Source organism: Protopterus annectens, chromosome 7.part0, assembly GCF_019279795.1.
Source record: "Protopterus annectens isolate FY-2018-M chromosome 7.part0, PAN1.0, whole genome shotgun sequence".
Taxonomy (NCBI): Eukaryota; Metazoa; Chordata; order Ceratodontiformes; family Protopteridae; genus Protopterus; species Protopterus annectens.
In genome coordinates this window covers 1,792,472,509-1,792,499,748 of record NC_056739.1, presented here as the reverse complement: position 1 = coordinate 1,792,499,748, position 27,240 = coordinate 1,792,472,509, and the positions used below count along the sequence as shown (strand labels likewise).

Below are 27,240 nucleotides of genomic sequence, written 5' to 3'. Positions count from 1 at the left end.
AACATTCTGACAACACTGTTAGGAAAACACTTTACAGTTACTGTGCTATAAAATATCACATCTCCTTGCTAACTGTGCTCATTGTGCCTTAGCAAGAGATGTAACTGAACATGTTCTTGCTCTATTAACTTTTCATGCTGACATTTATAAAATACAGATAGAGTCAACAAACTCTGCTCATCCTATATGCAGATCAATATGCATATCATTGCCAGCACTTAGAACATTTTAATGGGCTACCAGTCAATGAAAGGCAGTGCTACTGTTATGTTCATATACTTACAAAATTGTTAAATTGGGACAATTTCCTCCATTAGAAACCAATATGCAAATCAGACAACAACAATATTCACTAAGAGATGGCTAAGGAAAAAAATAACTCTTATTAGACCTCACTTCACAATTTCTATTGAAGGAAAGGGCGTTTTCAAAGTTTGTGCCAGCCACATGGAATCAACGTCCTGCAGAAGTAAGAAAAGAAATCACTGGATGTATTTCAAAGCAAATTAAAAGATAAAATGTTCAAGAGAAAGGGATAGAAACTGCCTCATGTTGCAGTAAATTCTAATCTTACAATGTATTTCCTAAATGCAGCTACAGCAAATATCTTAAAGATAACTGTTATGTATTACAAATAAATACTTTTCAGCTGCTACTGTACTCATTTATTTAGTTTGAAAGAAAATACTTTTCAGCCTTTGTTATAATAACTCAGTTTGTACGCAAGTTTCTTGTCTGTTTTCTCTCTCTCATCTTGGTTTTCTACTATTACACTGTGGGACTCAGCTGTGACAGAAAGGGGTCTAACAGTTTAATTACACAGTTATCAAAATGTAATAAATAAAAATAAATAAACATTGAGTATGTAATTTTCAATTAATGCATATGAAATATTTTAAATAATATGCATCTATCTGAACATAAACAATGTCATTACCTTTACAGACCATCAGTAATATTAGCTTAATTGCGCTAATAAATAAAACGGGTGAAGGCCAGTTGCTGAAGAACTAGTTAGAGTTTGACCGATTTATCCACTTTCTCCCATCACACCAGCATGTGCTACTGAGATTCACAGAAGCATTAGGCATTTCTGAATATCCTTCTATGCTCTTGACTTGTAACTCAAATCTTTAATCCTGCCTTCACTTTAAGTAATGTTAATTCCATATAATTTGAATTGCAATCTGGAGTGTAAAATCTGCATGTTATTGTATTTGTTTAAAACAACCTTTCCATCATATTTGCTTACATTTTTCTCTGTATCTTGTTCAGTTTTACACATCTGTATGTATACAAAATGTTTGTCTGTATCTTATTATATTTTATTGTATATTTCTAACTTTGGTTTAATTTACCCAAGATGGATCTGAAAAAGGTCCAGTAGGATCAGTGCACTGCCCCAGTAAACAAACAGAAATAAAAGAATAAATAACCATGCACCTTAGCTGAGTGAGGGTCACATTTAGCTTCTTTAAGTGTATTTACTATCAGGACGCTGCTATGCCTGACTTTCTGTTAGTTTGCCTTTTCATTCTGGCAGCACTTCAGGGGCATGATGATGTCTCTGTCCATGTCATAGCTTACTTTTATCCCAAACAACAAATAATCATGAAACAATGTCATGAGAAAAACAACTCGCACAGTGTTTCTGGGATAAGCACCAGTCCACCATTGCCCTAGTTTATATTACATACATACATAACTACATATAGTAAACAAAAGAAGAGGTTTGGTCATTCTAGTCTACCCAGCTGCTGCAATTATCACCCAACATGTGTACATTCAGTCCTGCTGTTTACTTATTCCACCTTTTCCAAACCTTTTTTAGATATTATATAGACGACAATAAGCCTGTCTAGTCTGCCATAAATGAATTTAAAATTCTATTTCCCCTACATCCATTCTTTCCCCCTTATCCCATCTCCCCCTGCACTTCATTTCTTGAATATCCCTTTCACCACCCATCCAGTTAGTACATGTCATAGGTATGCAAACATCTCCTTGAAGCAGTACTTCTGAAGAGACATGGCATATTTAATTCATACAATCTGATGTCTGTACGCACTCTTCCTCCTATTCGTTATACTCAGGATGACCCCTTAACATCCCTCTGATGTGAGATTGTACACCCCTGTCATGCCCCCCCACCACATTTCTTCTGTTACTTAGGGAGACAAACTCCAGTTCTTATAGTCTCTGGTCATACCCTTTCCCTTCTGTTTTATACCCCCACTATCACTTTATTCTGAACTCCTCCCAGCAGCCTGATGTTCTGACCATCACATGACCTCAAGGACTGTACACAGTACTCAGGGTATGGAAGCATTAAATCTCTGCCTCTGAGCCAGCACAGTGGCATAGAAGAATAAAACCCTGAATACATTCCAGCTGACCCAGGTGTGGTTAGCAGCTTGGGAAATTAAAGTGCTGCCAGGGAAGCAGTCTGCTCATCCTGATTGACATGGCATGCACTTTGTCATAATTTTAAGCCAACCTCTGGTGGAGACCAGAGACATGCAGGGGGGGGGGTATTGATTTTAATGGCGATAGTTGGGAGACGACCTTGGCCGGGTCACCACAGAAGCAGGATGATATGAATGTCCCCACTGGACATCTCCCCCCTGGATCTCTAAAAGGTGTGCAGGGCAGAGGGTAAGCTAAAGGACAGGAGAAAAACACACTGTAACAAGCAATATGATGTTTCACCAGGGGCCTCATTCTCCTCACTAACTTCAAGCATGTGTCATAGCATACTCAATTGTACAGATTTTCTCAGAATGTCCAGATTTTTGCTTCATATTTTTGGTCCATTTTTCATAAAATTGTGGTTTTCTGGCAAAATAGTGGCAAATCATCAAAGACTGAAGTTAGAAAATAATGGTACACGTTTGAGTTTCAGGCTTCATACCCTTAACAAAAATTCATGCTATTGCAAAACCTGTTAATCTATCAACTTTCTAAGTTTGTAAGAGCAATATTTAAAATTTGTCCCTAGTTTTGGGCCTTTGTTCCCCATTTATTTATGGCTTTGTCCAGAACCCTTGCTCTGAGATGTTGAGAGGTATGGGTCAGAGTACATCCAAGATAGTAAACGATTGCCCAGTAGACCCAATGGATGATGAGATGTCCTGACTGTATCCAACAGTCAACTGCAAGAAGCAAAAATAAATCTTTACTAACGGTGTCTGTCTCCCTGATGATACCCCCAGTATTCTATTTGCAACTGCCATTGTTCCCTCACTCTGCTCCTTGTGATCCAGTCAAGGTGTGACTTTTGCTCCCAGATCCTTTTTTGCTGTTACCATAACTACCATTCTACACAAGTGAAGCTTCACCTAGGGCAGGTGTGGCCCAAGTTGAGCAGTTTGCATGTGCCTGCACAGATCATCAACTGCCACTTTTCTGCTCACTTGGTCAGCCTTTCCAAATCCTTTCTGAGACTTCTCCATTATCATCCATTGCTGCACCTCTACTTGTGTCATCAGCAAAAAGGCTGTTCTTATTTGAAGCTCCTTCAAATGCATCTGAAACAAAAAATTATGAAGATCAGCGGACTCTGAAATGACACCTGCAGTACCCTACTAGTCATGTACCTCATTCCTAACATCTGCCTTCTCACAGCAATTCTCTGTACCCTACCCTTCAGCCATGTGACAATCCATTTCTTCTGTCTTGTTCCTATCTACAACCACTCAAGTTTTCATATTAGCTGCTGGCGTGAAACTGCATCACAGACCTTGGTGAAGTCCATGTAGACCACATTTACAAAGACTCTCCCATTGAGTTTTCAACTGTAACACAATATTATTCACCGGTAACACCTTCTCTCTTTTGACTAAGAACATGTTCTGACCATGAACCAGTTTTGGACACTCTCCTTGCGGAGACTGTTCTCCTTTAAGGAAGCAACCTGCCTTCTCTCAATGTGACTTTTGCTACCCCTGTTGTTAGACAAATAGGCCTGGATTTTTCCTGCTGAACAAGGGTATCACACTTGCTGCCCTTCAGAGCTCAGGCACCTCAGATTCCTAAAGACTCCTACAGGTAGCCTACCTGGTATTGTTCTTCATCCTTCCTAATGGCAGTCAGGTCCATCTTGATCTCTTCCTCTTTCAGTATCCTAGTATCTGTCTGTTGCTCCCCCAACTCTTACTTTCCTGCCTACATGGCACCTCTTATTTCTTACCTTTTCCACCCCCACTCCCTTATTTACCTTTTGTATGATTACCTTTTGCCTTATTGTTACCCTCATACTCCTATGTTGCAGATTGGTCTTTTTTTCTTTTTGTCTCCAGACAGTTTTCCCATTTACAAACATCTAAAGTAAAGATGCTGTATTCTGGTACACTAGTTTATCCAGTACCTTCTGACTCTCCCATGCCATCCTGAAGACCACCGTGAACTCACAACTAATCACCCACTCAGGCAGTTTGCTATGTTCTCAAGCCCATGTTAAAGTAAGACCACTAAAGCTTCATCTGATGGCCCATCTTACCCACTTTGCCTTTGTGCCTTAGTCTCACCTCTTCAGTTTCATATGTACCATACTGTGTACTTCTCTTGGGCCTCTCTTGACTCTGATATACCCTTTTGGGAAATCATTTTACCTGTGTACCACCCATGCTTTGAAAAAAAAAACATCCTTGGGTCCAGACTAATCATAGTTTCTCCTATTTTGCATTGCATTTTTTGTGATAGTTAAAGGTACTGTAGCCTGCAAAAGAAAGAAATAAGTCTTTGAACATCATGGTATATGCTGAAGACAAATCTGTTTGTACCAACAAATTCCTAATTGCACAACAAACAAAATGAGTATGTCAAATTTGACCCAGAAGCTGAAAGTATATTCTAGAGTGAAATTTTTTTCTCAGCTTCATTGAGAGGCCAGCTTTCATTTTTCAGATCACATCTGCTTCTCTAGTGCAACTGAGGATCATTTTCAGCTATGTTTCAACTTTAAGAAAGGAAAACATAAACTGAAGACAAACAACAAAATTATTAGCAGAAATAGCAAGCACAACACATAAGAAATTACAGGCAATGCCCTCTTTAGACATCATGATCGCCTTCATTGACCGTAGTCTCCTGGTAGTGATGCACTGTCACTTTAGTACATTCAATATTACCCCACACTGGCTGCTTTTACTGGCTACCAGTGTCTATGTACAATTTAACATTAACCATAATCTCTATTCAACTAACAAAAGGTGGCATGGTCAGTAAAAATATCTCTGTGGACCACAAGAAATAATCAAGGAAGCAAGAAATTCAATCAAGTAAAGGAAAGTGAACTTTCTTGACATAGAGGCCAGTATCCATTCTTGTTTGCCTTTTTGTACTCCGGTTTCCATATTCCAGTTTCACACAACACCAACACAGTATTTATCTGTTCCCATTGCCAGATGCATCCTTCAACCAGCTCTTTACAATGTTCACATACAAAGCAAAATAAAGAACAGAGAAAAGACATGTCTTATTTAGAACTGAAAAACAAACAAACAAAAAAAGCGAATTGCAGAATCGTAAAATTTCATATAATCTCCGATATTATAATTCCACACTTTTGGAGAAGCACCTCCTGTGTCACACTGCTGTCTTTGTCAGCTTCTCTTGGGCTTCTCACTCCCAGAGCTCTCACATCATGCACTAACTCATTTGATGCTCTCTTCGTATTGTAATTGCACACTTTTGGTGAAGCACCTCCTGTCTCACACTTTGTCAGCTTCTCTTGGGCTTCTCACTCCCAGAGCACTCTCACATCATGCGCTAACTCATTTGATGCTCTTCGTGTTGTCGTTTCCCAGTGTATCCTTTATGTAATCCTGGACTGTCTCATCGGCTTTTGCTGCTACCTCCTCCCCGTGTGCTTTGTTGAGCTCAATCCTACTGCCCTCACTTACCTATCCTTTCTCCAAGCTCTGCCCTCATTATCAGGCTGTCTTCTTTCAGCTTGCATTTAGGAGCCATTTCTCTGCAACACAATCATGCAGCCTAAGCAGAATTTGCCATTATTACACTCCTTAGAGATCCATCCTTTCACACAACGTACTGGATATTTTCTAAGTTAAACCATTCACCCATTCTGGGTGATTAGTGAGACCTGTCCAAATAAATCCATGTTGATTCCTTATCATTTTAACTCTGACCAATGAGCCAAAAACTTAATGTTCATGGTTACTTATAACGTGCTGTGGGAACTAAACCATAGTGGTGCAGGAAACAAAAAAATAAAGTATGCATTTCAACTATGGACATATGAGCTTAAATAATAATGAAAAAGTTGCCTTTATTTTGTAATTTGATTTAGTTTGGGTAGGACTACTATGAATTTGGTTCATGCAGTAGACATACTTACTGGTCATTCTCAGGGCCAGCACTGTAGAGGTTATAGTCAAAAAAAATCCGTCTCTCTCTCTCTCTCTCTGTGTACACACATATATATATAACTGTTTTTATAAAATGACCAGCACCTGTTCATGTTCATCAATTTATGATCCCTTTGACTGATACCACAATCATCCTCAACCATGAACATTTGTTTTTCCAACTCCAGAACATCCTTTTGAATATCAATACAATTTGCCTTTAGGGCCTGCTGTTTTGGCCATAATCCTTACAAACACAAAAAGAACATTTTCCATTTTGACTTCACAATATTAGCATTTATTTGCTGTAGTTGCAGTCAGTATATTCAGTCACCTTCACCACCACTTCCTCAGTTTTACCCACTGGGTAGCACAATGGCAGAACCCAGCATGTTGCTTGTAGGCACACTCTCAACTAAAAGAAGAGTTTTTTGTGGTGCTCCTCAGGGATCAGCCATGGAAGCACTCCTCTTTGATATCTACTTCTGTGTGTTAAAGCAGACACTGATGGCGTCTGGCTAATGAAGTTTGCCAATGACATATTCTCCAATGGGGACTAACTCATTCTACCAAGTGTTGCTTGAATCACAGCCTCAAAATACTGCATAAAAATGCAGCACTGCATCCTTTGATAAACATGGGCACTCCTGTTCCTATCACATAGGTGACATCCCCTTAAAAATCGACTCATTCATTAGGGACTTGGCAGCTTAATTGGTAATGAACTATCCTTTGACCACCATGTGACCATTGTTGTTAGGAAATCCTTTTATATAGCAGGCATAATCACCAGGAAACATCTTCTTAACCTAAGGAAATCACTGTTTCCATCTATTCTTACTTCATCAGACTAGTAATAGCATATAATTTCCCCTCTGGTATGCACTTGGCTAGACATATGACCCGGCTTCAATACTGCAGCATTTCCTTAATAAAAGGAAAATCAAGGGTAAGTCCTTCTTGAATTACCCTCACTGCCTTAAAACTTTCTCACTCATTTGCATTTCTTACTGACTATTGAGAGGAGATCTCTGCCTTGCCTACAGAGCCTTGAAAGATCTGGTCCTATATACCTCCTGCACATCCATAAAACTAATATTTCCCTAAACACTTGTTCCAGAAACACAAACTACCGCTGAAGCATAAATAGGACCTATTCGTGGGACAGAAATCTTTTGCACATAATATCGCTTATGGAAAACTCCTCCACTTAGAGGTAAAGCGGAGAAGATCTATGACCTTTTTCATGAATAACCTGGATGTCTGGATGGGCAGTCATTAAGTGCACCCCTGGTCTGACCTCTCTAGCCCTTATGGAAAGGGGATGAAACTAAGTCGGGGTCTGGTATTAAATTACGCTGTGGTAAATTTGTGTGATCCTTTGTTACACTACAAATGGTCCACTGGATCAGCAGCCTAGCATATACCTTTGAACCTGAACACATTTTGATACGCAACATTAATAGACTGTTTCTAGTTAATTAACCAGTTTGGCATCCAATTACTATATGAGAAAAATGTAAAAAACATATGACATTAGGTATGGCAGTATGGAATATTTTAATAATGGCCTCATTAAATCTAGAAAAATAGTAAGCTAGTGTTTAAAGTTAATATAAAAGTTTAAATACACAAAAGGATTTTGACGACAGAATGCTCTCTTTATTGAAAAAAAAAAACACTGGGCCATTTAGGGGCTTATAATTTTCCTTTCTATATAGTGAATGTGTTTTTCAAGACCAGAGGAAGAACTAGTCAGCTGCCATTGAGCAATATCATCACTTTGAATCTTATTGTTTGTACAGTCTGAGTAATCCTTGAGATGAACTTCTTTTAACTTCCATGTCTCAAACACATAGTGTTAAATTGTTCCTGTGAAATACATATTTCAACTTTGTTAAGGGGTTGCAGTAATAGCAATGATCATCCTTTGTTGTCACTACATGTCACTGAAAGGCTTACTAAAATATTATAACTTTGCATAAAGTTTTAAGCAGCATGATTCATCAAGCAGCTATAAAAGCGAAATGATTAATATAGTTAATCTGGTAGAATCTGCATTTGTTAGGCCACATGCGATAGAGAAGGTGTGCAACTACAGGAAGAGAGGCACAGCAGAGTTATACAGAGGTTAAAGTTATAGCAAACTCATTACAAACACAGGAAGGCACGCAAAAAAAAATTACTTAACAACTCCATGTGGTCTTATCATTGCATATGGAACAAAACATGGCAGAATTAGATACAGAGATTTGGGAGTAAGTCAGAATGCTGGCTTTTAACTTGGTAGCAAACTTTCACAGTAAATAAATAGTGTTGCTGTGTGCCATTAGTTATGAACTGAAGGGATACGTTTGGCATTTATTTAATATCTAAAGTGATACAGAGGTGAAATGTGTCATCTGACAAATGGTACATCAATGAATTCAATTGTACAGATCCCAGCTTCACAAATGCACAACTCCTGGAATGTTTTTACATTAATTGGCTACACTATGAGATCACATTTGTGAGAGATGTCTTTCTTTTTACCCTTGCAAAGTGATTTCCTTTTCCTTCAAGTGTACAACAATGGACTGTATATATAACGAAAAGGTTGCAGGGTGTGAAGCATCTCTCATAGTGGGGTGATGTTTTGTTACTGATATTACCTACTGTGTTGTTTGATGAATCTGACCAATTTACATTTAGGAAGTTATGTGTCAATTTTATATAGCAGAATTGAAATGGCAGGTCTCCTCTATCCATGTAAGCAAAAGAGGCTAATGGACAAGTGAGGCACTGTGATATCACATCGTGGTCACAGTGCACGTTCAGTATGATACTAGTGGAAAGTGGGCATGCATAGCAAAACACTGGTAGGAGTATTCAGTTTATTAGACACCAATAACAAAACTGAGTGATATATGTAGAGCATTTCTTTCATACTGGATGTTAGCAAAAATATTCTCTATATGCTGGTCAAGACATAACTAACAAGGAAAGGAGATTACAAGAAGGTGAGATGCAGAATCAAAGAGAGTTGGAAGGAAGTTTTAAATTTCATTTATTCATTTGTTAGCCACTAAAGAAATGGTACTCAGATCCTTTTCACACATGAAACATTCCACAAGGCCAGTGGTAAATAGAAAGAATGGGGACAATTTAGAGTAGCCTATTAACATTAGACACAGTACCCCAATGTGTAAATGCCTTTTTCCACAATATGTCGTTTGTCCTACCTCAGACCAAACTGATTCATGAACATGGACTTGGGTGGTACACAAATGTGTACTAAGAACACCCTGGTTTCTTTAATTGTACATAGCTCCTAGTACATCACTACGTGGTAAGCACCCCTGTGCACAGGATGGGGAGTGGGGAAGGAATGATGTGTAGCATGACAACACTACACATTGAACTAGAGAACTGCAAGTTAGTGTAGTATAGGATTATATATATATATATTATATTACATTACATATATATGTGTGTGTGTATGGATCTAGTATTTGCTGTAGTCCACCATCATCTTAAACAGTCATTCATAAAGAAATTTTACTCCTCGGGCATGAAGGCAGACATGCGACAAATTCTGTTGTGATTGCATGTTTGCCTGCTGTACAGTAACCCATTTGCCGACAGGGTTTTTCTTACCATGTAATGGGGATGTTTTCTCTTTTTGCATTTTTTTTTTGGTTCATTGTGCTCTTACGTTGCTTGGCTACAAAGGTAGTACAACATAGTAGCAAGGGAGGAGGACCACTGTCCCACCAACTTTAGTACCATCAGTTAGTCCATAGTTGGCTTCCCATAGCTTACCCTGCTAGGATAAGCCAGTACTCTGATGTATTCAGTTTTTTGAATGGTGTACAGTCAAGAAGGGTGGGGTCATTTTTACATGTACACTGTGAATGGAGTACAATGCATGCAGAATGGGGTAAAGCAGTGTACAATGTCTCACCCGATTATGTTACTTCTTTTATGAAATGCAACAGGATTTCATATGTCAATCTGTGGCATAAAGGCCTGCTCTCTGTTGCAAAATGTTTATGAATAGTTATGGTTGCTATACATCATAGAGAGAATTACAGCAGAAATTAACCAGAATACTTAGATAAAAGACATGGAAGCTATGAAAGGAAAGGGTTAAAAAAATGATTGTATTGTCCCTGGAGGAGAGAGGAGAAAATGGGAACATGGGTACTGCTTTCAATTCATTAAAAGGCATGTTGAATTTTGGTACAAATGAGACAGCGTTGCACAGCAAAAGGCAGATGGTACTTGCACAGGATGATGATGTACTAAAGATACCAGAAAAAGAAGTTATGTCTTACCATAACATTCCATCTGTATTGATCTTTGTTCATTCATTACTGATGGGTTATCGGTTCCGTCCTTGGAACCGAGACGGCCAATATCAAGCTTGCATCAGCCAAAAACTCTCGAGCCAAAGTTCTACCCAAAATTCTCTGTTACCTCAGATCGAGTTTGCAAGTTGATAGATAAAAGAGAGGCTACCTCTGGTCACAACATACCAACAATAAAGGAGTATATGAGATCAACCAGGAACCTTCCGATGGGGGACAGAGGTGGGAAGTAATGAATGAACAAAGATCAACAACACAGATGGAATGTTATGGTAAGACATAACTTCTTTATCTGATGTTGTTAATCTTTGTTCATTCCTTACTGATGGGACAGAGTCCTCAGCTATCTGTATCCCTGGGTGGCCCTCATGGAAGGACATTCCTGAGCACCATGGAGCCAAAAGCAGCTCTACCTCTGGAGGCCAACTCCTATTTGCAATGAAGAATAAAGGTATGAGGTTTGGTCCAAGTCGCAGCTGAGCAAATATCATTGAGGGAAGCCTTAACATGGAAAGCTGCTAAGTTGCCATAGACCTTGTAGAATGTGCTTTCACTCTGTGAGGCAAGGAGACCTTGTTTTTGTTGTAGATAAAGGTAATACAATTTCTCAACCATGAAGCCAATGTAACTTTTGAGACAGGGTGACCTCGTCTTGGTCCAGAAAAAGCCAGGAATAGATGGTCTGATTTATGGGCAGAATTTGTTCTGTCCAGATAAAATCGTATTTGCCTATGAACATCCAAGGAGTGCAGGCAATACTCTCCCTTGTTAGAGTGATTAGGAAAGAAAACTGGAAGGTCAATAGAATGGTTGATAGACCGCTCTGACACCACATTTGGTAAAAAGGTAGAATTAGTTCTCATTAGTGATACCCTATCCTTATGAAAGATAAGATAGGGAAGTTTGATGCATAAGTTCTGACATGCATCTGACTGATGTGACTGCAATCAGAAACAAAGTTTTCCAAGAGAGATATTTTACATCACATGAAGACACAGGTTCAAAGGGGGGAGGTGTTAGAGCTTGCAGAACCAAGGCCAAATCCCAAGGTTGTACTGGTTCTCTAAAGAGAGGTTTTAAGTGGAGCACCCCCTTCAAGAAGGTTTTACAGAGTCTATGTGATATAATCGAAGCATCCTGAAAACTAATGTGGAAATTTGAGATGGCAGCTAAATGCACATGAATAGTAGAGGCAGACACCCCAGAGTGGAAAAGATGCGATAAGTAATCCAAAACCACTGAAACTGGGGCTGACATGGGGTCTAATTGTTTATTCGCTGCCATAAAGAGAGCCTTTTCCATTTATTAAGATAGATTAGTCTGGTGGATGATTTATGAGATGCAATAAGAATATTGCACACAGGGGATGATAGGTTTTCATGCCTGGCATCAATGGAAGTGGAGAAACCAAGCTGCCAGTTTCAGGGTTGTTAGATTGGGGTGAGTCAGGCCCTGCAGATGGGAGATCAGCGTTGGGGATGGATTGAGGATCCACGGTTGATCTAGCAGGTGAGGCCAGAGGAAGGGAAACCAGACTTTTCGAGGCCAATATGGAGCAATGAGGATCACTTTGCTCTTCAACTGTTGTGCTTTCTTCAGAAATTGGGAGATGAGAGGAAGAGGAGAATAGGCATAAAGTAGACCCAAGGGCCAAGCATGGACTAGAGCATCTCTCGGTGACTGTCCCCGAGGGGGGAATAGGGCAAAATAGTTGCTGCACTTGCAGTTGGTTGGGGAGGCAAACAGGTCGCAACAAGGCTGGCCCCAGCAGTTGAAGATTCTTGCTGCTATCATAGGATTGAGGGACCACTCATGAGGTTGCAGAATGCACCTGCTCAATTTGTCCACTATCACGTTGGAGCTCCCAGGAATGTGCACTGCAATTAGAAATCGGTTGGAAGCTATTGCCCATTGCCATATTATCAAGGCCTCTCAGCATAACGGGTAAGATCTGGTGCTCCCTTGTTTGTTGATGTACCAGACCACTGACATGTTGTCTGATTGGATCGCAATAGTCCCTGACGGAAGGATGGAATGAAATGCTTGCAACTCTAGTAGCACCGCCCTCAGTTCCAGGACAATGATATGCAAACGTGCCCCTGTCTCCGTCCAGGTGCCTTGGACCAAGTTTCCCTGACATAGCCTCCCCAAATCATCAGGGAGGCGTCCATGGTCACCGTGGCTATCGGTTGATGGGGGTTGAAGGGGCAAGACTATTGTTAGGGATTTCGAGACGTCCACCAGAGTAAATCTTACTTGCATCTCTCAGCTACACTAATCTGAATAGACAAAGGATGTTGTAGAGGGTAACACTGGGTGAAAAGTAGCCACTGAAGGAGCCTCATGTGGAATCTGGCTAAAGGATCAATGGTGATTGAGGCTGCCATTGACCCCAAGAGTTGGAGTATAGATCGAGCAGGAGATTTGTGGTGACAGAGCAGCGGTTGAATCTTTTGCCTTATTCTTTAAAGCCTGTGGACTGGAAGGGATGCTCCGACCAGGTGCCTTGGACCAAGTGTCCCTGACATAGCCCCCCTAACCCTTCAGGGAGGAGTCCATGGTCACCGTGGCTATCGATTGATGGGGGTTGAAGGGGCAAGACCATTGTTGTGGATTTCGAGACATCCAGAATTTCTCTGTTTTTAGAAATTTGTTCAGTGTGCTGAGATCCAGAATTGGTCTCCAGTATTGTCTTTTTTGGCACTAAAAGGAACCTTGAGTAAAAAACGGATCCTATCTGGTCTTGGGGGGACAATCTGGATGACTCTTTTTTTGTAGCATCATTTGGATTTCATGTGCTGCTACTACCCCTTGACTGGGTGGAATGTCAGGTAATACTCTGGATGAGATTGGACAAAGATGGAAGGGGATGTGATAGCCTCTGGATATTATCCGTTGTATCCAAGAGTCGGTAGTTATATTTTGCCAGGCAGTGGGGTACAAGGAAAAATGACCTCCGACCGCTTCCAGAGGTGAGCAGTTGAGCAACGCTTCAGGAGCACTGATAGGGTTCACCAGAGAAGAAATCTTTGGAACCCCGGTTTCGCAGACCTCCTCTGCCCCAAAAGGGGTGTCTTCCATTGGAGGTTCCCCCTCTGCCTCTGGGGGAGAACTCGGCACGTGCGTCCCGGAAAGACCTTCTGTGATTTCCTATGCCACATATTCCCGCTCCTCTGATTTCTAGAATAGAATCACTGAGGAGTGGAGTGTCTGACACCAACAGAAGACAGGGTCTTGCCATCTTGTTCACACCTAGCCAGCATATCTTTCACTTTCGGGCCAAACAAAGAAGCAGCCTCAATGGGAGCATTCATGAAGGAAACCTTATAGGAGTCCACAAAGTCACAAAGGCACATCCAGGAATGTTGTCTGGTGACTATACCTGCTTCTGCCACTCTACCCACCCCTTCCGTTGCATGAAAAATAAGATGCATGGAAGAGTTGGAAATGGACTCTAGGGTGGCTAACTGAGAAGCCACGTTGTCATGGACCTCGTCAGAAACAGCTCCTGCCAAGGTTTCAGAGAGCTGGTTAATAAGATCCCTCTGAAGCCTGGCAAAGTGTGCCATATAGTTCAAAGACCTTATGGCAAAGGTCGATGAAGCAAACGCATGCTTCCCTAGTCTATCGCCTGGGATGCTTTGTTGGGTGGATGGACAGTTTGGCTCTCTTCTGCCACATCCTTTTTAGTTGCAGCTGCCACCACCACAGCATCTACCGGAAGACCTCGTGACCAATGTGGGTGCACAGCTGGGGGCGGTAAGATTTTATCCGGTCTCCTTGGTATCACTTCCAGGGTGTCAGGAGCCTTTCATGCGCACTGGACGATAAGCTGAGCACAAAAAGCATGCAGGAATACGGATTCCTCAGAGGAGGGATTAGAGGACTTCCAGTCACCCCTCTGTCTCAGGATCTCAAGAATGTCACCAAAGGGCACCTCATCAGAGGGTGACCATGGGGACCCTTCCCCATCATCAAAATCTGTATCTTTAATCAGCGACTCCTCAGTGCAGTCCATGTGCTTCCTCTTGCATGACACTTTGCAGGGTACTTCCTTAGTGGGAGGTTCTGGGGAAGACTGCAAAGAGAGGGTGTCCAGAGGAGAAGAAACCTGAGAACCTTGTGCCCAGTGTCCGTTGGTTGTGGCTTGTGACAGTTGCGGCACAGAGGGGGGAGAGAACTCCAACATGTAGGGTTTGCCAGCAGATGCAAGCACCCTCTCCATGGCCTGGAAGGCCAGCCCACTCAAGGAGGGATGGGAGCCCGGAACCGAGCACAACAACCTCAGAACTGGGGTCACACCCCACCCCAATGAGCCCACCTCCACACCAGGAGTCTCAAGAGGATCGTGAACAGTGAGAGAGAGAGGATCCCTGGAGGGTACCACAGAAAAAAATCAGCGTGGAATCAGGAATGCCATTCCCCCATGGCACAGCCACTGCCCTGAGAAGAGTCCGATGCCCAGAGCACTGAGAGCCACAAGGACGACTCTGGTTCCAAAGTGAGATCTACTACTAGAGTCAGAGGAAGGGAAGCTGCTGTCAGAGTAATAGGCTTCGAAACTTGGGTAGAAGTCAAAGGAGGAGTGTACGTTGGCGTTTGAGGAGATATACATTCACCTGAAGGAGGGAACGTGGACTTCGGGTGAGAGAGACCTCTGGCCACAAGCAATTGGTCAACAAGCCACAACACATCTTGCTCAGAGAGACTCTTGGTTGACCTCATAAAGAAAGCTGATGGTGATTCTGGCCTTTCTAGAAAAGGACTATATTGACTACCAGCAAATTGATCCAAGGAAGGAGAATACTTGGTCCTTGCTAATTCAAGAGGTGCAGAGGCTGGAACCAAGGCTGTCTGCAACAAAGAAAATGGTGTGGAAGTAGTCTGCGCCGACGACGTCAGCACCACAGAAGTTGAAGGCGTCTGCACCGTAAATGCAAAAGTCTGCCCCGATGGGTACGGTGCTGTCGAGGAAAGTGTCTGCACCAGTAATAAGGACGGTGCCGAGAAGGACTGCACCAAACAACATGTTGGTGCAGAAAGGGTCTGCACCGTGGAGTACAGAAAAGTCATACTCGGTGCCAAAGGGGATTGTACCAATGGTGCCGAAGGGGACTGTACCTGTATGGATGGTGACGATAAGGGCTGCGACAGAACTGTTAGAGCCATAGTTGTCTGCACTGGGAACTCTGGTGCCGGTGCCTATAAGGAAGACATGGCTGGAGCCAGAACCATTTGGGGCGGTGCTGAGCCTAGAGCCGACAGGGTCACAGGTGGCAGGGCCGAAGTAATAATCAATTTCACCTTCTTATAAGTTTACTCCCTATGATCTCCAGAGAGAGAAGTGAGTGACCTCAATGATGAAGAGGAAGAATGCCTCTTATGGGGTTTAACAGGAGGGGGTGAGCCCTCCGACCCAGAAATAGCCTCAAAGAAAGGAGATTTGAGAAGACCTTTCAATATTAATTTATTCTTCCACTCGTTAAGAGTCCTGGTTGAAATAATTTTTACAAATCCCACATGGGGGATCCACAGTAAGGTGGGAGACATTCAGATAACAGACATATAAGTCATGGCCATCGGAAAGCGGTAACTTATGGCCGCAGTCCTTACACTACTTGAAACCGACACTACTTTTCTTATCCGACATAATGATGTGGAGAAGAAGAACAGTACCAAAAGGAAGAGGAAAAGCTACCCAAAAGGGTAAGAAGAGAAAAGGAAGGATTACCAACGATGGTAAGGAAGAATTACCTCAAAGGTAAGAAAAAGGGTAATAAAGTGAAAAGACTAAAGGGAGAGAGTCTAAAGTATATGACAGGGTAGGAAAATATTATAGAAACTATTTGAAAATATTTAAAGTAAGAACAATGTATAAAACTTTCAAAAAATTAGGCAGTTAGCTGAGAGAGTGGCTTGACACGGCTGCACAGCAACGCAGCAAACGAGATCTGAGGTAACAGGGAGCAGAGCATTCTGGGTAGGACCTTGGCTCGAGAGTTTTTGGCTGATGCGAGCTTGATATTGGCCGGCTCAGTTCCGAGGACGGAACCGATAACCCATCAGTAAGGAATGAACGAAGATTAACAACATCAGATCATACTTTTTCTCAAGAGACATAATTCCAAATAATTTGGTACCTCTGGGAGGAGATAGACGGAATGAATTGTCAGGAAGAATGCAAGGAAAGTAGAAAGTCTGAAAGAATAAACTATGCATTTCAAGTGTAGGCAGGGCTGTAAAGATAATTTCTAAATAATATTCTAGTGATTTATACAGTCTGTGTGTGTGTGTGTGTGTGTGTGTGTGTGTGTGTGTGTGTGTGTGTGTGTGTGTGTGTGTGTGTGTGTGTGTGCGTGTGTGTGTGTGTGTGTGTGTGTGTGTGTGTGTGTGTGTGTGTGTGTGTGTGTGTGTGTGTGTGTGTGTGTGTGTGTGTGTGTGTGTGTGTCAGTGTGTTTCATTAAATACGTTAGATGAACTTTCGCTTTGGATTTTAACTTTCCCATGATATGAGACCATGGCAATACCCGGATGGTAGAAGATAATATAAGATCAACAAAATATGCTATGTTAAAAGCAGAACAGGGTGCACATATATTTTTGCATTGGGCAGTGTTTTACAGCCTTGAAGGAATCATAGGAAATACTACATTAACTATTTACACAAAATATTCCTTTTGAAAACAACCAAAATAGGTTTACAGTGGGGAACAGTTTGCTGGTATGTTTATTTTTATTCAAGCCAGAACGTGGACTGAAAAGACAGTAACACCCAGCCCTACTCAGTCCTAAAAGACAAAGGCTTTATTATTCCTCCTCTCAAAAGCCCTTGCACACCTAAAACAAAATTTAGCAATAACAGTCACTGATAAACCTCTATAGAAGTCATCTCCATGCCAAACTATTAAGCATAACAACTGATGATAACATTAACTCTGATTTACATATGCAACTGGTTAGCCCAAAAAAAAAACAAATATTAAGAAGTTTCTAGAGAACAAAAACTATTCAACTGGTTCATACAGAAAACTCATGGCCTCTATACTTTTACTTCCCCACTTTACTATATGACTTCCCTTAACCTTCAAGCTTCCATGCAAAATAAAATAAATCAGTGCTACAATAAAATATCAAAATTTACCACTAACTCTTCAAACAGAACCAGTCACTGCTTAGCCCTAAAACAGCTTGACTGGCTTGAATTACCCAAGCAACTCACATCCAACTACTCATAGTCCAGAAATTATTGTACAAACCAGAACAACACAATGCTTGACAAGGCTTATGGTATACATACACCCCTACTAGGCCACTTAAATTTGGAAACAAAACTACCTACAAAGCATACCTGTCAGCAGGAACCTCGCTCTATTCCAGCTATGTAGGCCAGTCATGGAACAATATCCCCTGTCCTTTCAACATACTAGTAACCTTTCCAATTTTAAGACCAATCCAAAAATATCTGACACCCAGACCTGTCCTTGCACAACCCTCAAAACAGGTCTATATTATAAGACCGAAATCCAGTTTGAACGAACGCCTTTTAGTCGAACTGTCTTGAGCAAAATCACTTTTGAGCGAATGTCAGAAATGTTGAAGCAACCCTGTACGAACTGTTTTAGTCGGCCAACACCCAGTAAGCTGCGTAAGCTGTGTATCACAGTCTGAAAGCACGGCAAGTAAAACATGAATATACTGCAGATATCAGCACACACTAATGTCAGAAAGCAAACCAGACATCAAACCATGGCAAGTAAAACATAAATATACTGCAGATATCAGCACACACTAATGTCAGAAAGCAAACCACACATCAAACCATGGCAAGTAAAACATAAATATACTGCAGATATCAGCACACACTAATGTCAGAAAGCAAACCACACATCAAACCATGGCAAGTAAAACATAAATATACTGCAGATATCAGCACACACTAATGTCAGAAAGCAAACCAGACATCAAACCATGGCAAGTAAAACATGAATATACTGCAGATATCAGCACACACTAATGTCAGAAAGCAAACCACACATCAAACCATGGCAAGTAAAACATAAATATACTGCAGATATCAGCACACACTAATGTCAGAAAGCAAACCACACATCAAACCATGGCAAGTAAAACATAAATATACTGCAGATATCAGCACACACTAATGTCAGAAAGCAAACCACACATCAAACCATGGCAAGTAAAACATAAATATACTGCAGATATCAGCACACACTAATGTCAGAAAGCAAACCACACATCAAACCATGGCAAGTAAAACATAAATATACTGCGGATGTCAGCACATGGTAATGTAATAAATCAAAATGTGCACGGCAAGTAAAACATAAACATAGTGTTGCAAGTAATAGAAAGATAGTGTTGCAAGTAATAATAGAATGACACCACAGATATAACATTTCTGTACACTTTAATCACACCTTTGATCCCAAAGCAAAGGAATCAACACCCTGTGCAAACACACATATGTAAATCAACATACTGGACAAAAACTGCATTGCACAGCCACATACATTAGGCAAATGGAAAATGCAAGGCAATAAATAACACCATTATGAGTTGCATGTCAAAGACAGACTGCCAAGAACATGTGCAGCATACAATACAGTTCCTACACACTTAGCATGATTGCATCACACCTTCAAAGCAAGAGCAATTGATTTCAGTAGCGACTGGGTGTCATACTGTCCCTTATTCTGCAATATATTCTCCAAACAGCATTGCCTGACAATAGTCTTCCTCTTCTTTGGGGATGCTGGATAGCCTGTCGAAAGCTGTAGGCATAGTCCGTTGACGCGGTTTTGCTCCCTCACCAAAATGGACACAACAGTAGGTATGTCAGACATCCTCCTACCAAACAGACTACGTATCCTCCTATGCCAGCCCTCGATGTAGCTCTGAGTTCTCGGTAAGCATAGGTCATTCAAGCAGGAGATGTTCCAGAAGCTGACAGGAAATGTGGGTGGAAACATTGCAGTGGCAGACGTACGTGGGTACTGCTTGCGTGGACGGCCAAGTAGATAGGTGTCTGAGAAGTACTACAGTAACTCCTTACCCTCTGAAGGGAAACCCTTAACCAGTTCAGAATATGCAGGCAGAACATCAGTCTCTGGTAAGAATGCTAAGGCTACCAACATCTTTACGGACAGCTGGAAATGTAAATCTCTGCCATATAATGTAGACAACTGTAAGGCTTGCACCTTACGCCAAACATTCTGGGAGAAATGAAAGGCATCCTTTACAAGTGACATTTGTGAAAGTGGCAGTAATGCTTTTGACAAAAGCAAATTCGAAATCACACAATAAGTACTTAACTTGGCAGTGCAGGTCAAACTTACTGATCAACTGGAACGTACATTCCCAGAGGAAGTTATATGCCTTGAATGACTTTTTGCTCATCAAGCAATAGACTAAGGGTAGGGACTTCCTATTATCACCATAATACAGCAGTCCATGAATAGTGTACAGTTGCCTACACAGCTTCCCTTTTGTTAGGTGTACACCGTCCATAAACCACATAGGAGATGCACATAGATCTATCAGGTTCTCTTTAGTGGAAAAGACAATGACATGTAGGTTGGTGTGTAACTCAACTTTGTGTGTCTGTATGAAATGACCCTCTTTTAACTCACAACTACTCATGCACACCTGATTGAAAGTGTTCTCCCGTACTGTCATACGGATGTGTGCACGCCTAGCTCTATTAATCTGCTGCAGCATCGATCTTCTGCTAGGTAGTGAGGTGGTACTCTCCACTGGTGTCTTGCCTATCACATCGTCCACTACTAGTGCAGGGGTATACCTTGATGTAGTTGCTCTGTCCTACAGTGAACTGCAAGCCGTATATCTGTCTACTTCACATAGGTTCATAGGTTCATACTAGGCTATCTGCCCTAGAGCATTTACAAGCCTAGCCAGAGTGTGTTTGGCTTTCGCCACCCATTTTAAATTAATTTTGCTATGCCCTTTTTCGAGGTTAGTATACTATGCCTCTGTCTAACAGTGACACAGAAGTGATACCAGGGGTGCCAGGGGTCAGACACACGGTTAAGAGTGGCTGATTTCAGGAGTTGCTCCTCATTATTCACACATCGTGTTATCGCCCTACCTCTACAGGTTGCAGACATTTTCAGGTGGCAACACCAGTACCTCCTGTCCTTCACTGCCTTCTCCAGGTTGTACAGATAGCCGTCTATGTTTAGCATGTCTCTACATTTCTGTGACTGTACTTTCCCATACAGGTTACCTATCACTCCGGGACCATTAGTGGGTGGTTCAGCCAAGTGACCTATCAATTCTAGGCCGTTACTGCCTGCTACAGTCATTGCTTCCTATAGCAGCAGACCGTACACTCTCCACACGTTCAGGCTCCTAGTCTGCACATAATATACAGCAGTGTACATGCCAATTAATGGTTGCTAATCACTGTCGGATGTGGTTAATCAGATTAACTTATTATGTTCTGTAGTTCTTTACATTGTTTACGTCGCTGTCAGCCACTATCGTACACAGTACTAACTAACCTATATACATGGTTCACCTGTACGTGACTTAACATTTGTGTTTTTATGGATATTAGGTGCATTTGTGTTTTTAACTTAATGTAGACCGTGCATTGTCTTGTGGTTTTAGCATAACGTAGACGGTGCATTGACATGCACTGAGATTGCAATGACAAGTTCTGGCTGGCTTTCTTAACTTCCTTAGTGACAGCACACGTCAGATCGTTTCCAGCTGGCCAACAGAGTTCAGGGAGGGCTGTTTCGGGATTTCTGACGTTCACTCAAAAGTGATTTCGCTCAAGTCAGTTTGACTAAAAGGCGTTTGTTCAAATTGGATTTCGATCTTATAATATAGACCTCCTCAAAACAGATGCATGACCACCTACTTATAATAACTATGCCTTTAACACTCTGAATTCACTAACACCTCCATAACTTAGCAGGTTGCAATGGTCTAAGATCAAAAGAAGTTCTCACTTTAATGATTCCAGACTACTAATGCACCTCTTCATCCTAGGATTTGACATTTACTGCTATTTATAGTGTCCTTCCATAACTTTCTCATCTCTTTAATGCTAATCAACTTTCTCTCCATATCCTTAATTTTCACTCCTGCACATAACTCCTACCCACCTCATTCTATTACTCTGTATATTTTATTTTGGCAGCAGAATGCACATTCATTGCCATATATTACTAGAAATATAGTGAGTTTTTTCTGAATAACTATACATTACTTTACTTGACATAGGCTGTCCAGTTATGGAAAGTTACTTGCTACTTGCAGTACATACTGTTTTCTTGATCACAATTTCTCCTAGCAGTCATCTGTAAATGTATTTTAATCTGTTATGAGGCCTTTCTTTCCTTGTATGTAATTACTTATCAGCTATTGTATAATGTCTTTATGTGTGTTTGTTTAGCTTTTCTCCCCAACTCATTGTAAAGTACTTAATTTGAAGTGGGATTTTTCTCCACTTGTATATAATTACTCACCAACTACTGCTTATATGTTTTGAATATGTTGTAGAGCTTTTCTCCCCACTCCTCTGAAAACAAACCCTTGGCCCAGTTGTAAGTGTTATTGTTAAGTACATTTGTGTTATCTATCCCTGCATGTGTCTGCATTCCTTGGAAGGTCTATGATTTTTGGTGATAGGGTCAGTGATGACAAACCACTTGAAAGGTAGGATCATGTATGCTGTATGGATGTTATGAACATGAGTACCAAATATTAACTGCTTATAAATGCCAATGAAGACAATGTTCTTTACAAATATAATCGATTTTCACCATGAGTGCAACTAGAGTTATAAATACAGAGATGAATTATAAGGCAGCACAAGCCAAATGGATTTTCTGTAGATAATGTGGTGTGAAATGTCAGTATTTAAATCTCAGTATTTTTCACAACCTCAAGTATCACCATGACTGTTGGTAAACATAGCATTACATAACTGACAAAAAGCTTAGTCCACTGTACTACACATTCATAGAAACTCATATAATATTCAGGCACTGATATGAGATGTTTATTGTTAACTGATTTGTAAGTTATCCCCTATATTTCAGGGTTCGCTCATTCACTTTCCTCTAAGAAGTGGCTGCAAGGGACTCTGGGAAAATCATTACTTCTTCCAGCTGATATCCCTCAAGGCTTCCAGGTCAGAGAAGCAAGCTGGCGGTTCTTGTCTACAACAGAGGACATTCTTGCCTCTTTCTTCAAAGGAACAGTGGAAATGATGTATAAGTCAAGATTCCTTAATCGAACTCATTTGCACGAAAACTTCAGTTTACAAATTAGTGATCTCAGGATAGAAGACAGTGGGGACTTTGAACTAAGGCTGGTTAACTCGGAAGGTGGGAAAAGGACTCAGGACTTTGCCATCACTGTTTATGGTAAGCTTCATTCAGTTTAAAATAATACAAGGTTCTTTATACATTCAGAGGACTGTAGTTTAGTTATAAATACAAAGATGCTCTGTTCCTATAGATAATTGAGTTGTATCTAATATTTCATAGATCTCTACTGAAGATCACAAAGTTAGAACAACATGCTCAGACTCCATGAGTGCCCTGGTCTGGTGCCTGGGTCTCTAATGAATAGAAGCAGTCAGTAAATCACCCCCTATATAAATCAAATTTGAGGGTCACATTTGGGTTGCTCACCTAGGCTTGTATCGGCCTCGTGATCATTAGACAAGTATATAGCTATGAACCTATGAACCTCTATGATGCTATATCTCATGCAGACTGGTAGCTCTGCTATTGCTGTAGATCACTGTTAGCCGTTCAAGCTGGTAACTATAAGACTAAGAACGTGTAACTCTCCTCACTATTTCCAGGGCATTTCAGTGAAGACAACTTAGATGAAAATAATATAATTGAACTCATGTAGACAAAAATCAGCAAACAGAAAAAAAGGATGCAAAACAGCCATACACAAAACTACTTACACTATTTCTTATAGGAATCACTTAACCCCCCCGCCAATAAAACCCCATACATGAGACAGGAGCACATCACTGGTGTAGAGAGGAAAAAGCCCTGACTATGACCCAGGATCCCTGACTTTGATTAGTGGTTCAGGTACATGACAACATAGCAGGGAAGATGAGGGGAGGGGAGGGAGTATTAGACATCTCTCAAATGAAACTCTGGCAAAGGCCAGAGCTCACAGACAGGATGCCAGACTGGGGGAGGGAAGATGAAGAAAGCAGGATTGCCTATGGGCACAGAGTACAGCATGCATTCAGAGCTACTCCCTATTGTCTGTCTAGCCTCATGAGATAACATCAGCATGTGCACGGAATGTTATGGCTAGAAAAAAATCCCTGAGCTGCTCAGTAAGACATAGCTGCTATAGGGGAGTTGGGATGGCTGAGGATTCTATGATTATGGTCACAATGTCAGTTTTGGTTATGGCCCCAGTCTTGGGGGTAAACCATACTTCCTAGTCATGGGACAGCTCCACCTTTCCACTGAAACAAGCATGCTGATAGAGAAACAGCCAAGGACAAAAATAATGCAAAAAAAAAAAGCATTCAGATCACACACATTTACTACCTCATCGCCTAACTTCAGGTCTAAGTCTAAACTGTCCCCATCTTTAAAGCTAATGACACCAAAATAAGTGTTATCTGTAAAACTACTGACTTCTACAAATACTAAAGGCAAATGGACTTTCATTCTGTATGACATTTACAAATACAAATTCATTTGCTGAGATATTCTAAACCTTGAATTTGTTCAAATGGTCTCAGTGAAATGTGTCTTGATAAGAGTCACATTCCCTTCATTTTCATATATTCTGTCTTTGTCTATTAAATAAGTACTAGGGCTCAAATAAAATGGACTCTTATCAGATAGTTTTTTTATATTTGTTTGTTTATTTATTTATTTATTTATTCATTTTCTTATGCACATATGTTTTGATTGGTTTTGTACCTGCTAAATGGAAAACAGCAACCATCATTCCGTTACATAAAGGAGGCACCTCCACTGACCCTGGGAACTATAGACCCATAAGCCTGACAAGCCTAATTTATTTATTTAACATTTGTTTACCGAGAAAGTCTGACTTGGAACAAAGCCAATTTTCAGCGGAGCCCCGGGGAGAAACACTCCAGACGCATGTCTTTGTAATGTGGGAGGAAACCAGAGCACCTGGAGGAAATCCAAATGAACGTAGGGAGGACATGCACACTCCGCACAGAGGGCACCCCAGCCAAGAATTAAAATGGAGAACCTCTTGCTGTGAGGCAACAATGCTACCACTGCACCACTGTGCCATCCGTTAACTAATCTACAAGGCTACACAAAGAATAATCATGGACTTTATCAGCAAAGATATAGGAGACCTCCAAATGCTTGATCTGACCAGTTTGGCTTTGTTAAAGGGAGATCCTGCCTCTTGAACTTGGTGGACTTCTTTGAGGCAGTCACCAAAGCCATGGACAAAGTCAAATCCATGCATATGGCCTACTTGGACCTGGTCAAGGCCTTTGACACTATTCCTCACTCAGGCATCATTGATAAACTCACCCAGCTGGAGATCAACCCTTATATTCTCAGGTGGGTTGCAAACTGGCTCACCAATAGAATGTTCACAGTCAAAATAAGTGACTCTACCTCCTATCAGCAGACCTGTAAGCAGTGGTGTTCCACAGGGATCAGTGCTGGGGTACATATTGCTAGGAGTCTACTTCTCAGATGTACACGCTAAAACAGAAATGCCTATGACTGACAAAGTTTGCTGATGATTACAAACTGGGTTCAGTCATCGAGTCCCGTAATGATGTCAACATCATGCAAGAAGGCCTTACATAGACAAACAACAGGTGCCAAAGTCATGGGCTAAAACTCACTGCAATAAAATGCATTATCATCCCCTTCTGCAAGGGTGGCATCCCTGCATATTACCACATTAATAACAACACCCTATCAGTGGTGAGAGATTTGGGCACATAGGTTGACAACAACCTTTCCTTTGATCACCACTTCTCCACAGTGGTAAGAAAGGCTTTCTACATCACCCACCTCATATGTAAGGGCATTGCATCTCAAATAAAAGAGGTTATAACCCCCCTGTACTCCTCATTCATCAGGCCAATAATAGAGCACAATGCTACCTTTGATATATACCTTACCAGGCACTTGCAGAAACTGGAAAGACCTCAGAGGTTTCTTAAAAAGAAAATTCAGGGCCTTCAGCATATGTTATATGGTGACACACTGAAATCACTGTCATTATACTCTGTGTTCTACAGACTACTCAGAGGTGACCTCTGCCTTGCATATAAAGCAATCTCAGATCCTGCTCTAATGGAAGTTCTGCACATTTGTAAATCAAATGGTATAAGATGAACTCACTCTGCGGAACTCAACCTAGTATGTGACATCAACAGGACTTGCTGGAGAGACAGATATGTCTCTCAAAGGTTACCTCTCCTCTGGAACAAACTTCTAATTCAGGTGAAATAGAGCCACTCAGTGACCCTATTTAAGCGTAATTTGGATGACTGGATGGAAAATGGCAAATTCACCCAGAGTTTCACCTGTGTCCCTCTTGGACAGTGGCAATAATTGTTGACTTAGTTCCACCTAATACCTTGATATTCCTGGGAAAAGGGGTTGCACTTGGCTAGGCTTGTCATGGGATCATAGGAGGTTACAAGGCTATCAACCCAGAGGTCATTTCAAGCCTAGCTGCTTCATCCCAATGTAATACCGTACTTTAGCCAATACCCAGGATTGTATTAAGTACTGACTGCCCATGTCCCGGACGGTTGTGGGGTCTATTCCAGTAAGAATTTATGGTGCCCCATCCACTCGCCAAGGTTCCTTTTGAACAGTGTGATAGAGGTGCTCTGCCTCACATGAACTGGCAGCCTACTTCAAAGATGTGACAGCCATTAGGAGACAAATCTGTCCCTCCAGCACATCCTATTTAAATCGCAGGCCATATTTAGGTCCCTGGAATGGGTAGCTCTAGTCCTGTTTGATTTACAGATGTACATTAAATACATTAGGTTTGGGTCGGAGATTGCTCTGTAAGCCAGGCATAAGTTTTCTTAAGAAGTCTATACAATACTGCTTATAGTAACCAGGACATTAGTTGGTCTGTGTAAGGCACGTGCTGGAGTCCCTTGATTTTCTTAGTTAGAAACCTCTGAGATCTCTCCAATTGCTGCAGGAGCTTTGTATGGTACATGCCAAAAGGGGTGCTATACTCAATTATGGGGTTGATTAGTGATGAGCATAAAGGGGTATAACCTCCTTTGCTCTAGAGGTGATCCTTCCTTACTATGACACATGGTGGTCAAAGTTACGGTCGCAGTCTACTTGTGATCCCAGATCTCTTACCACTTTGTAGGAACACAGGGTATTGTTAATTTGATACTGTGAAGGGACATTGTTTTACCAAAGGGAATGATGATGCATTTCTTTGCATTCAGTTTGAGATCATGACTAGGACGCCAGTCACTGGTCTGTGCAAGACCC

At 41.3% G+C, this 27,240-nt stretch overlaps 1 protein-coding gene across 2 annotated transcripts in view; it reads left to right on the top strand.

Moving 5' to 3' along the window:
- LOC122807238 (SLAM family member 8-like) overlaps positions 1-27,240 on the top strand; it is a 586,627-nt gene that overhangs the window by 75,228 nt on the left and 484,159 nt on the right. For both annotated transcript variants that reach the window (XM_044078321.1, XM_044078320.1), the window contains exon 2: positions 22,810-23,136. In XM_044078321.1, coding sequence (XP_043934256.1) covers positions 22,810-23,136 — 327 coding nt within the window. The remainder of the gene's footprint in view (positions 1-22,809; positions 23,137-27,240) is intronic.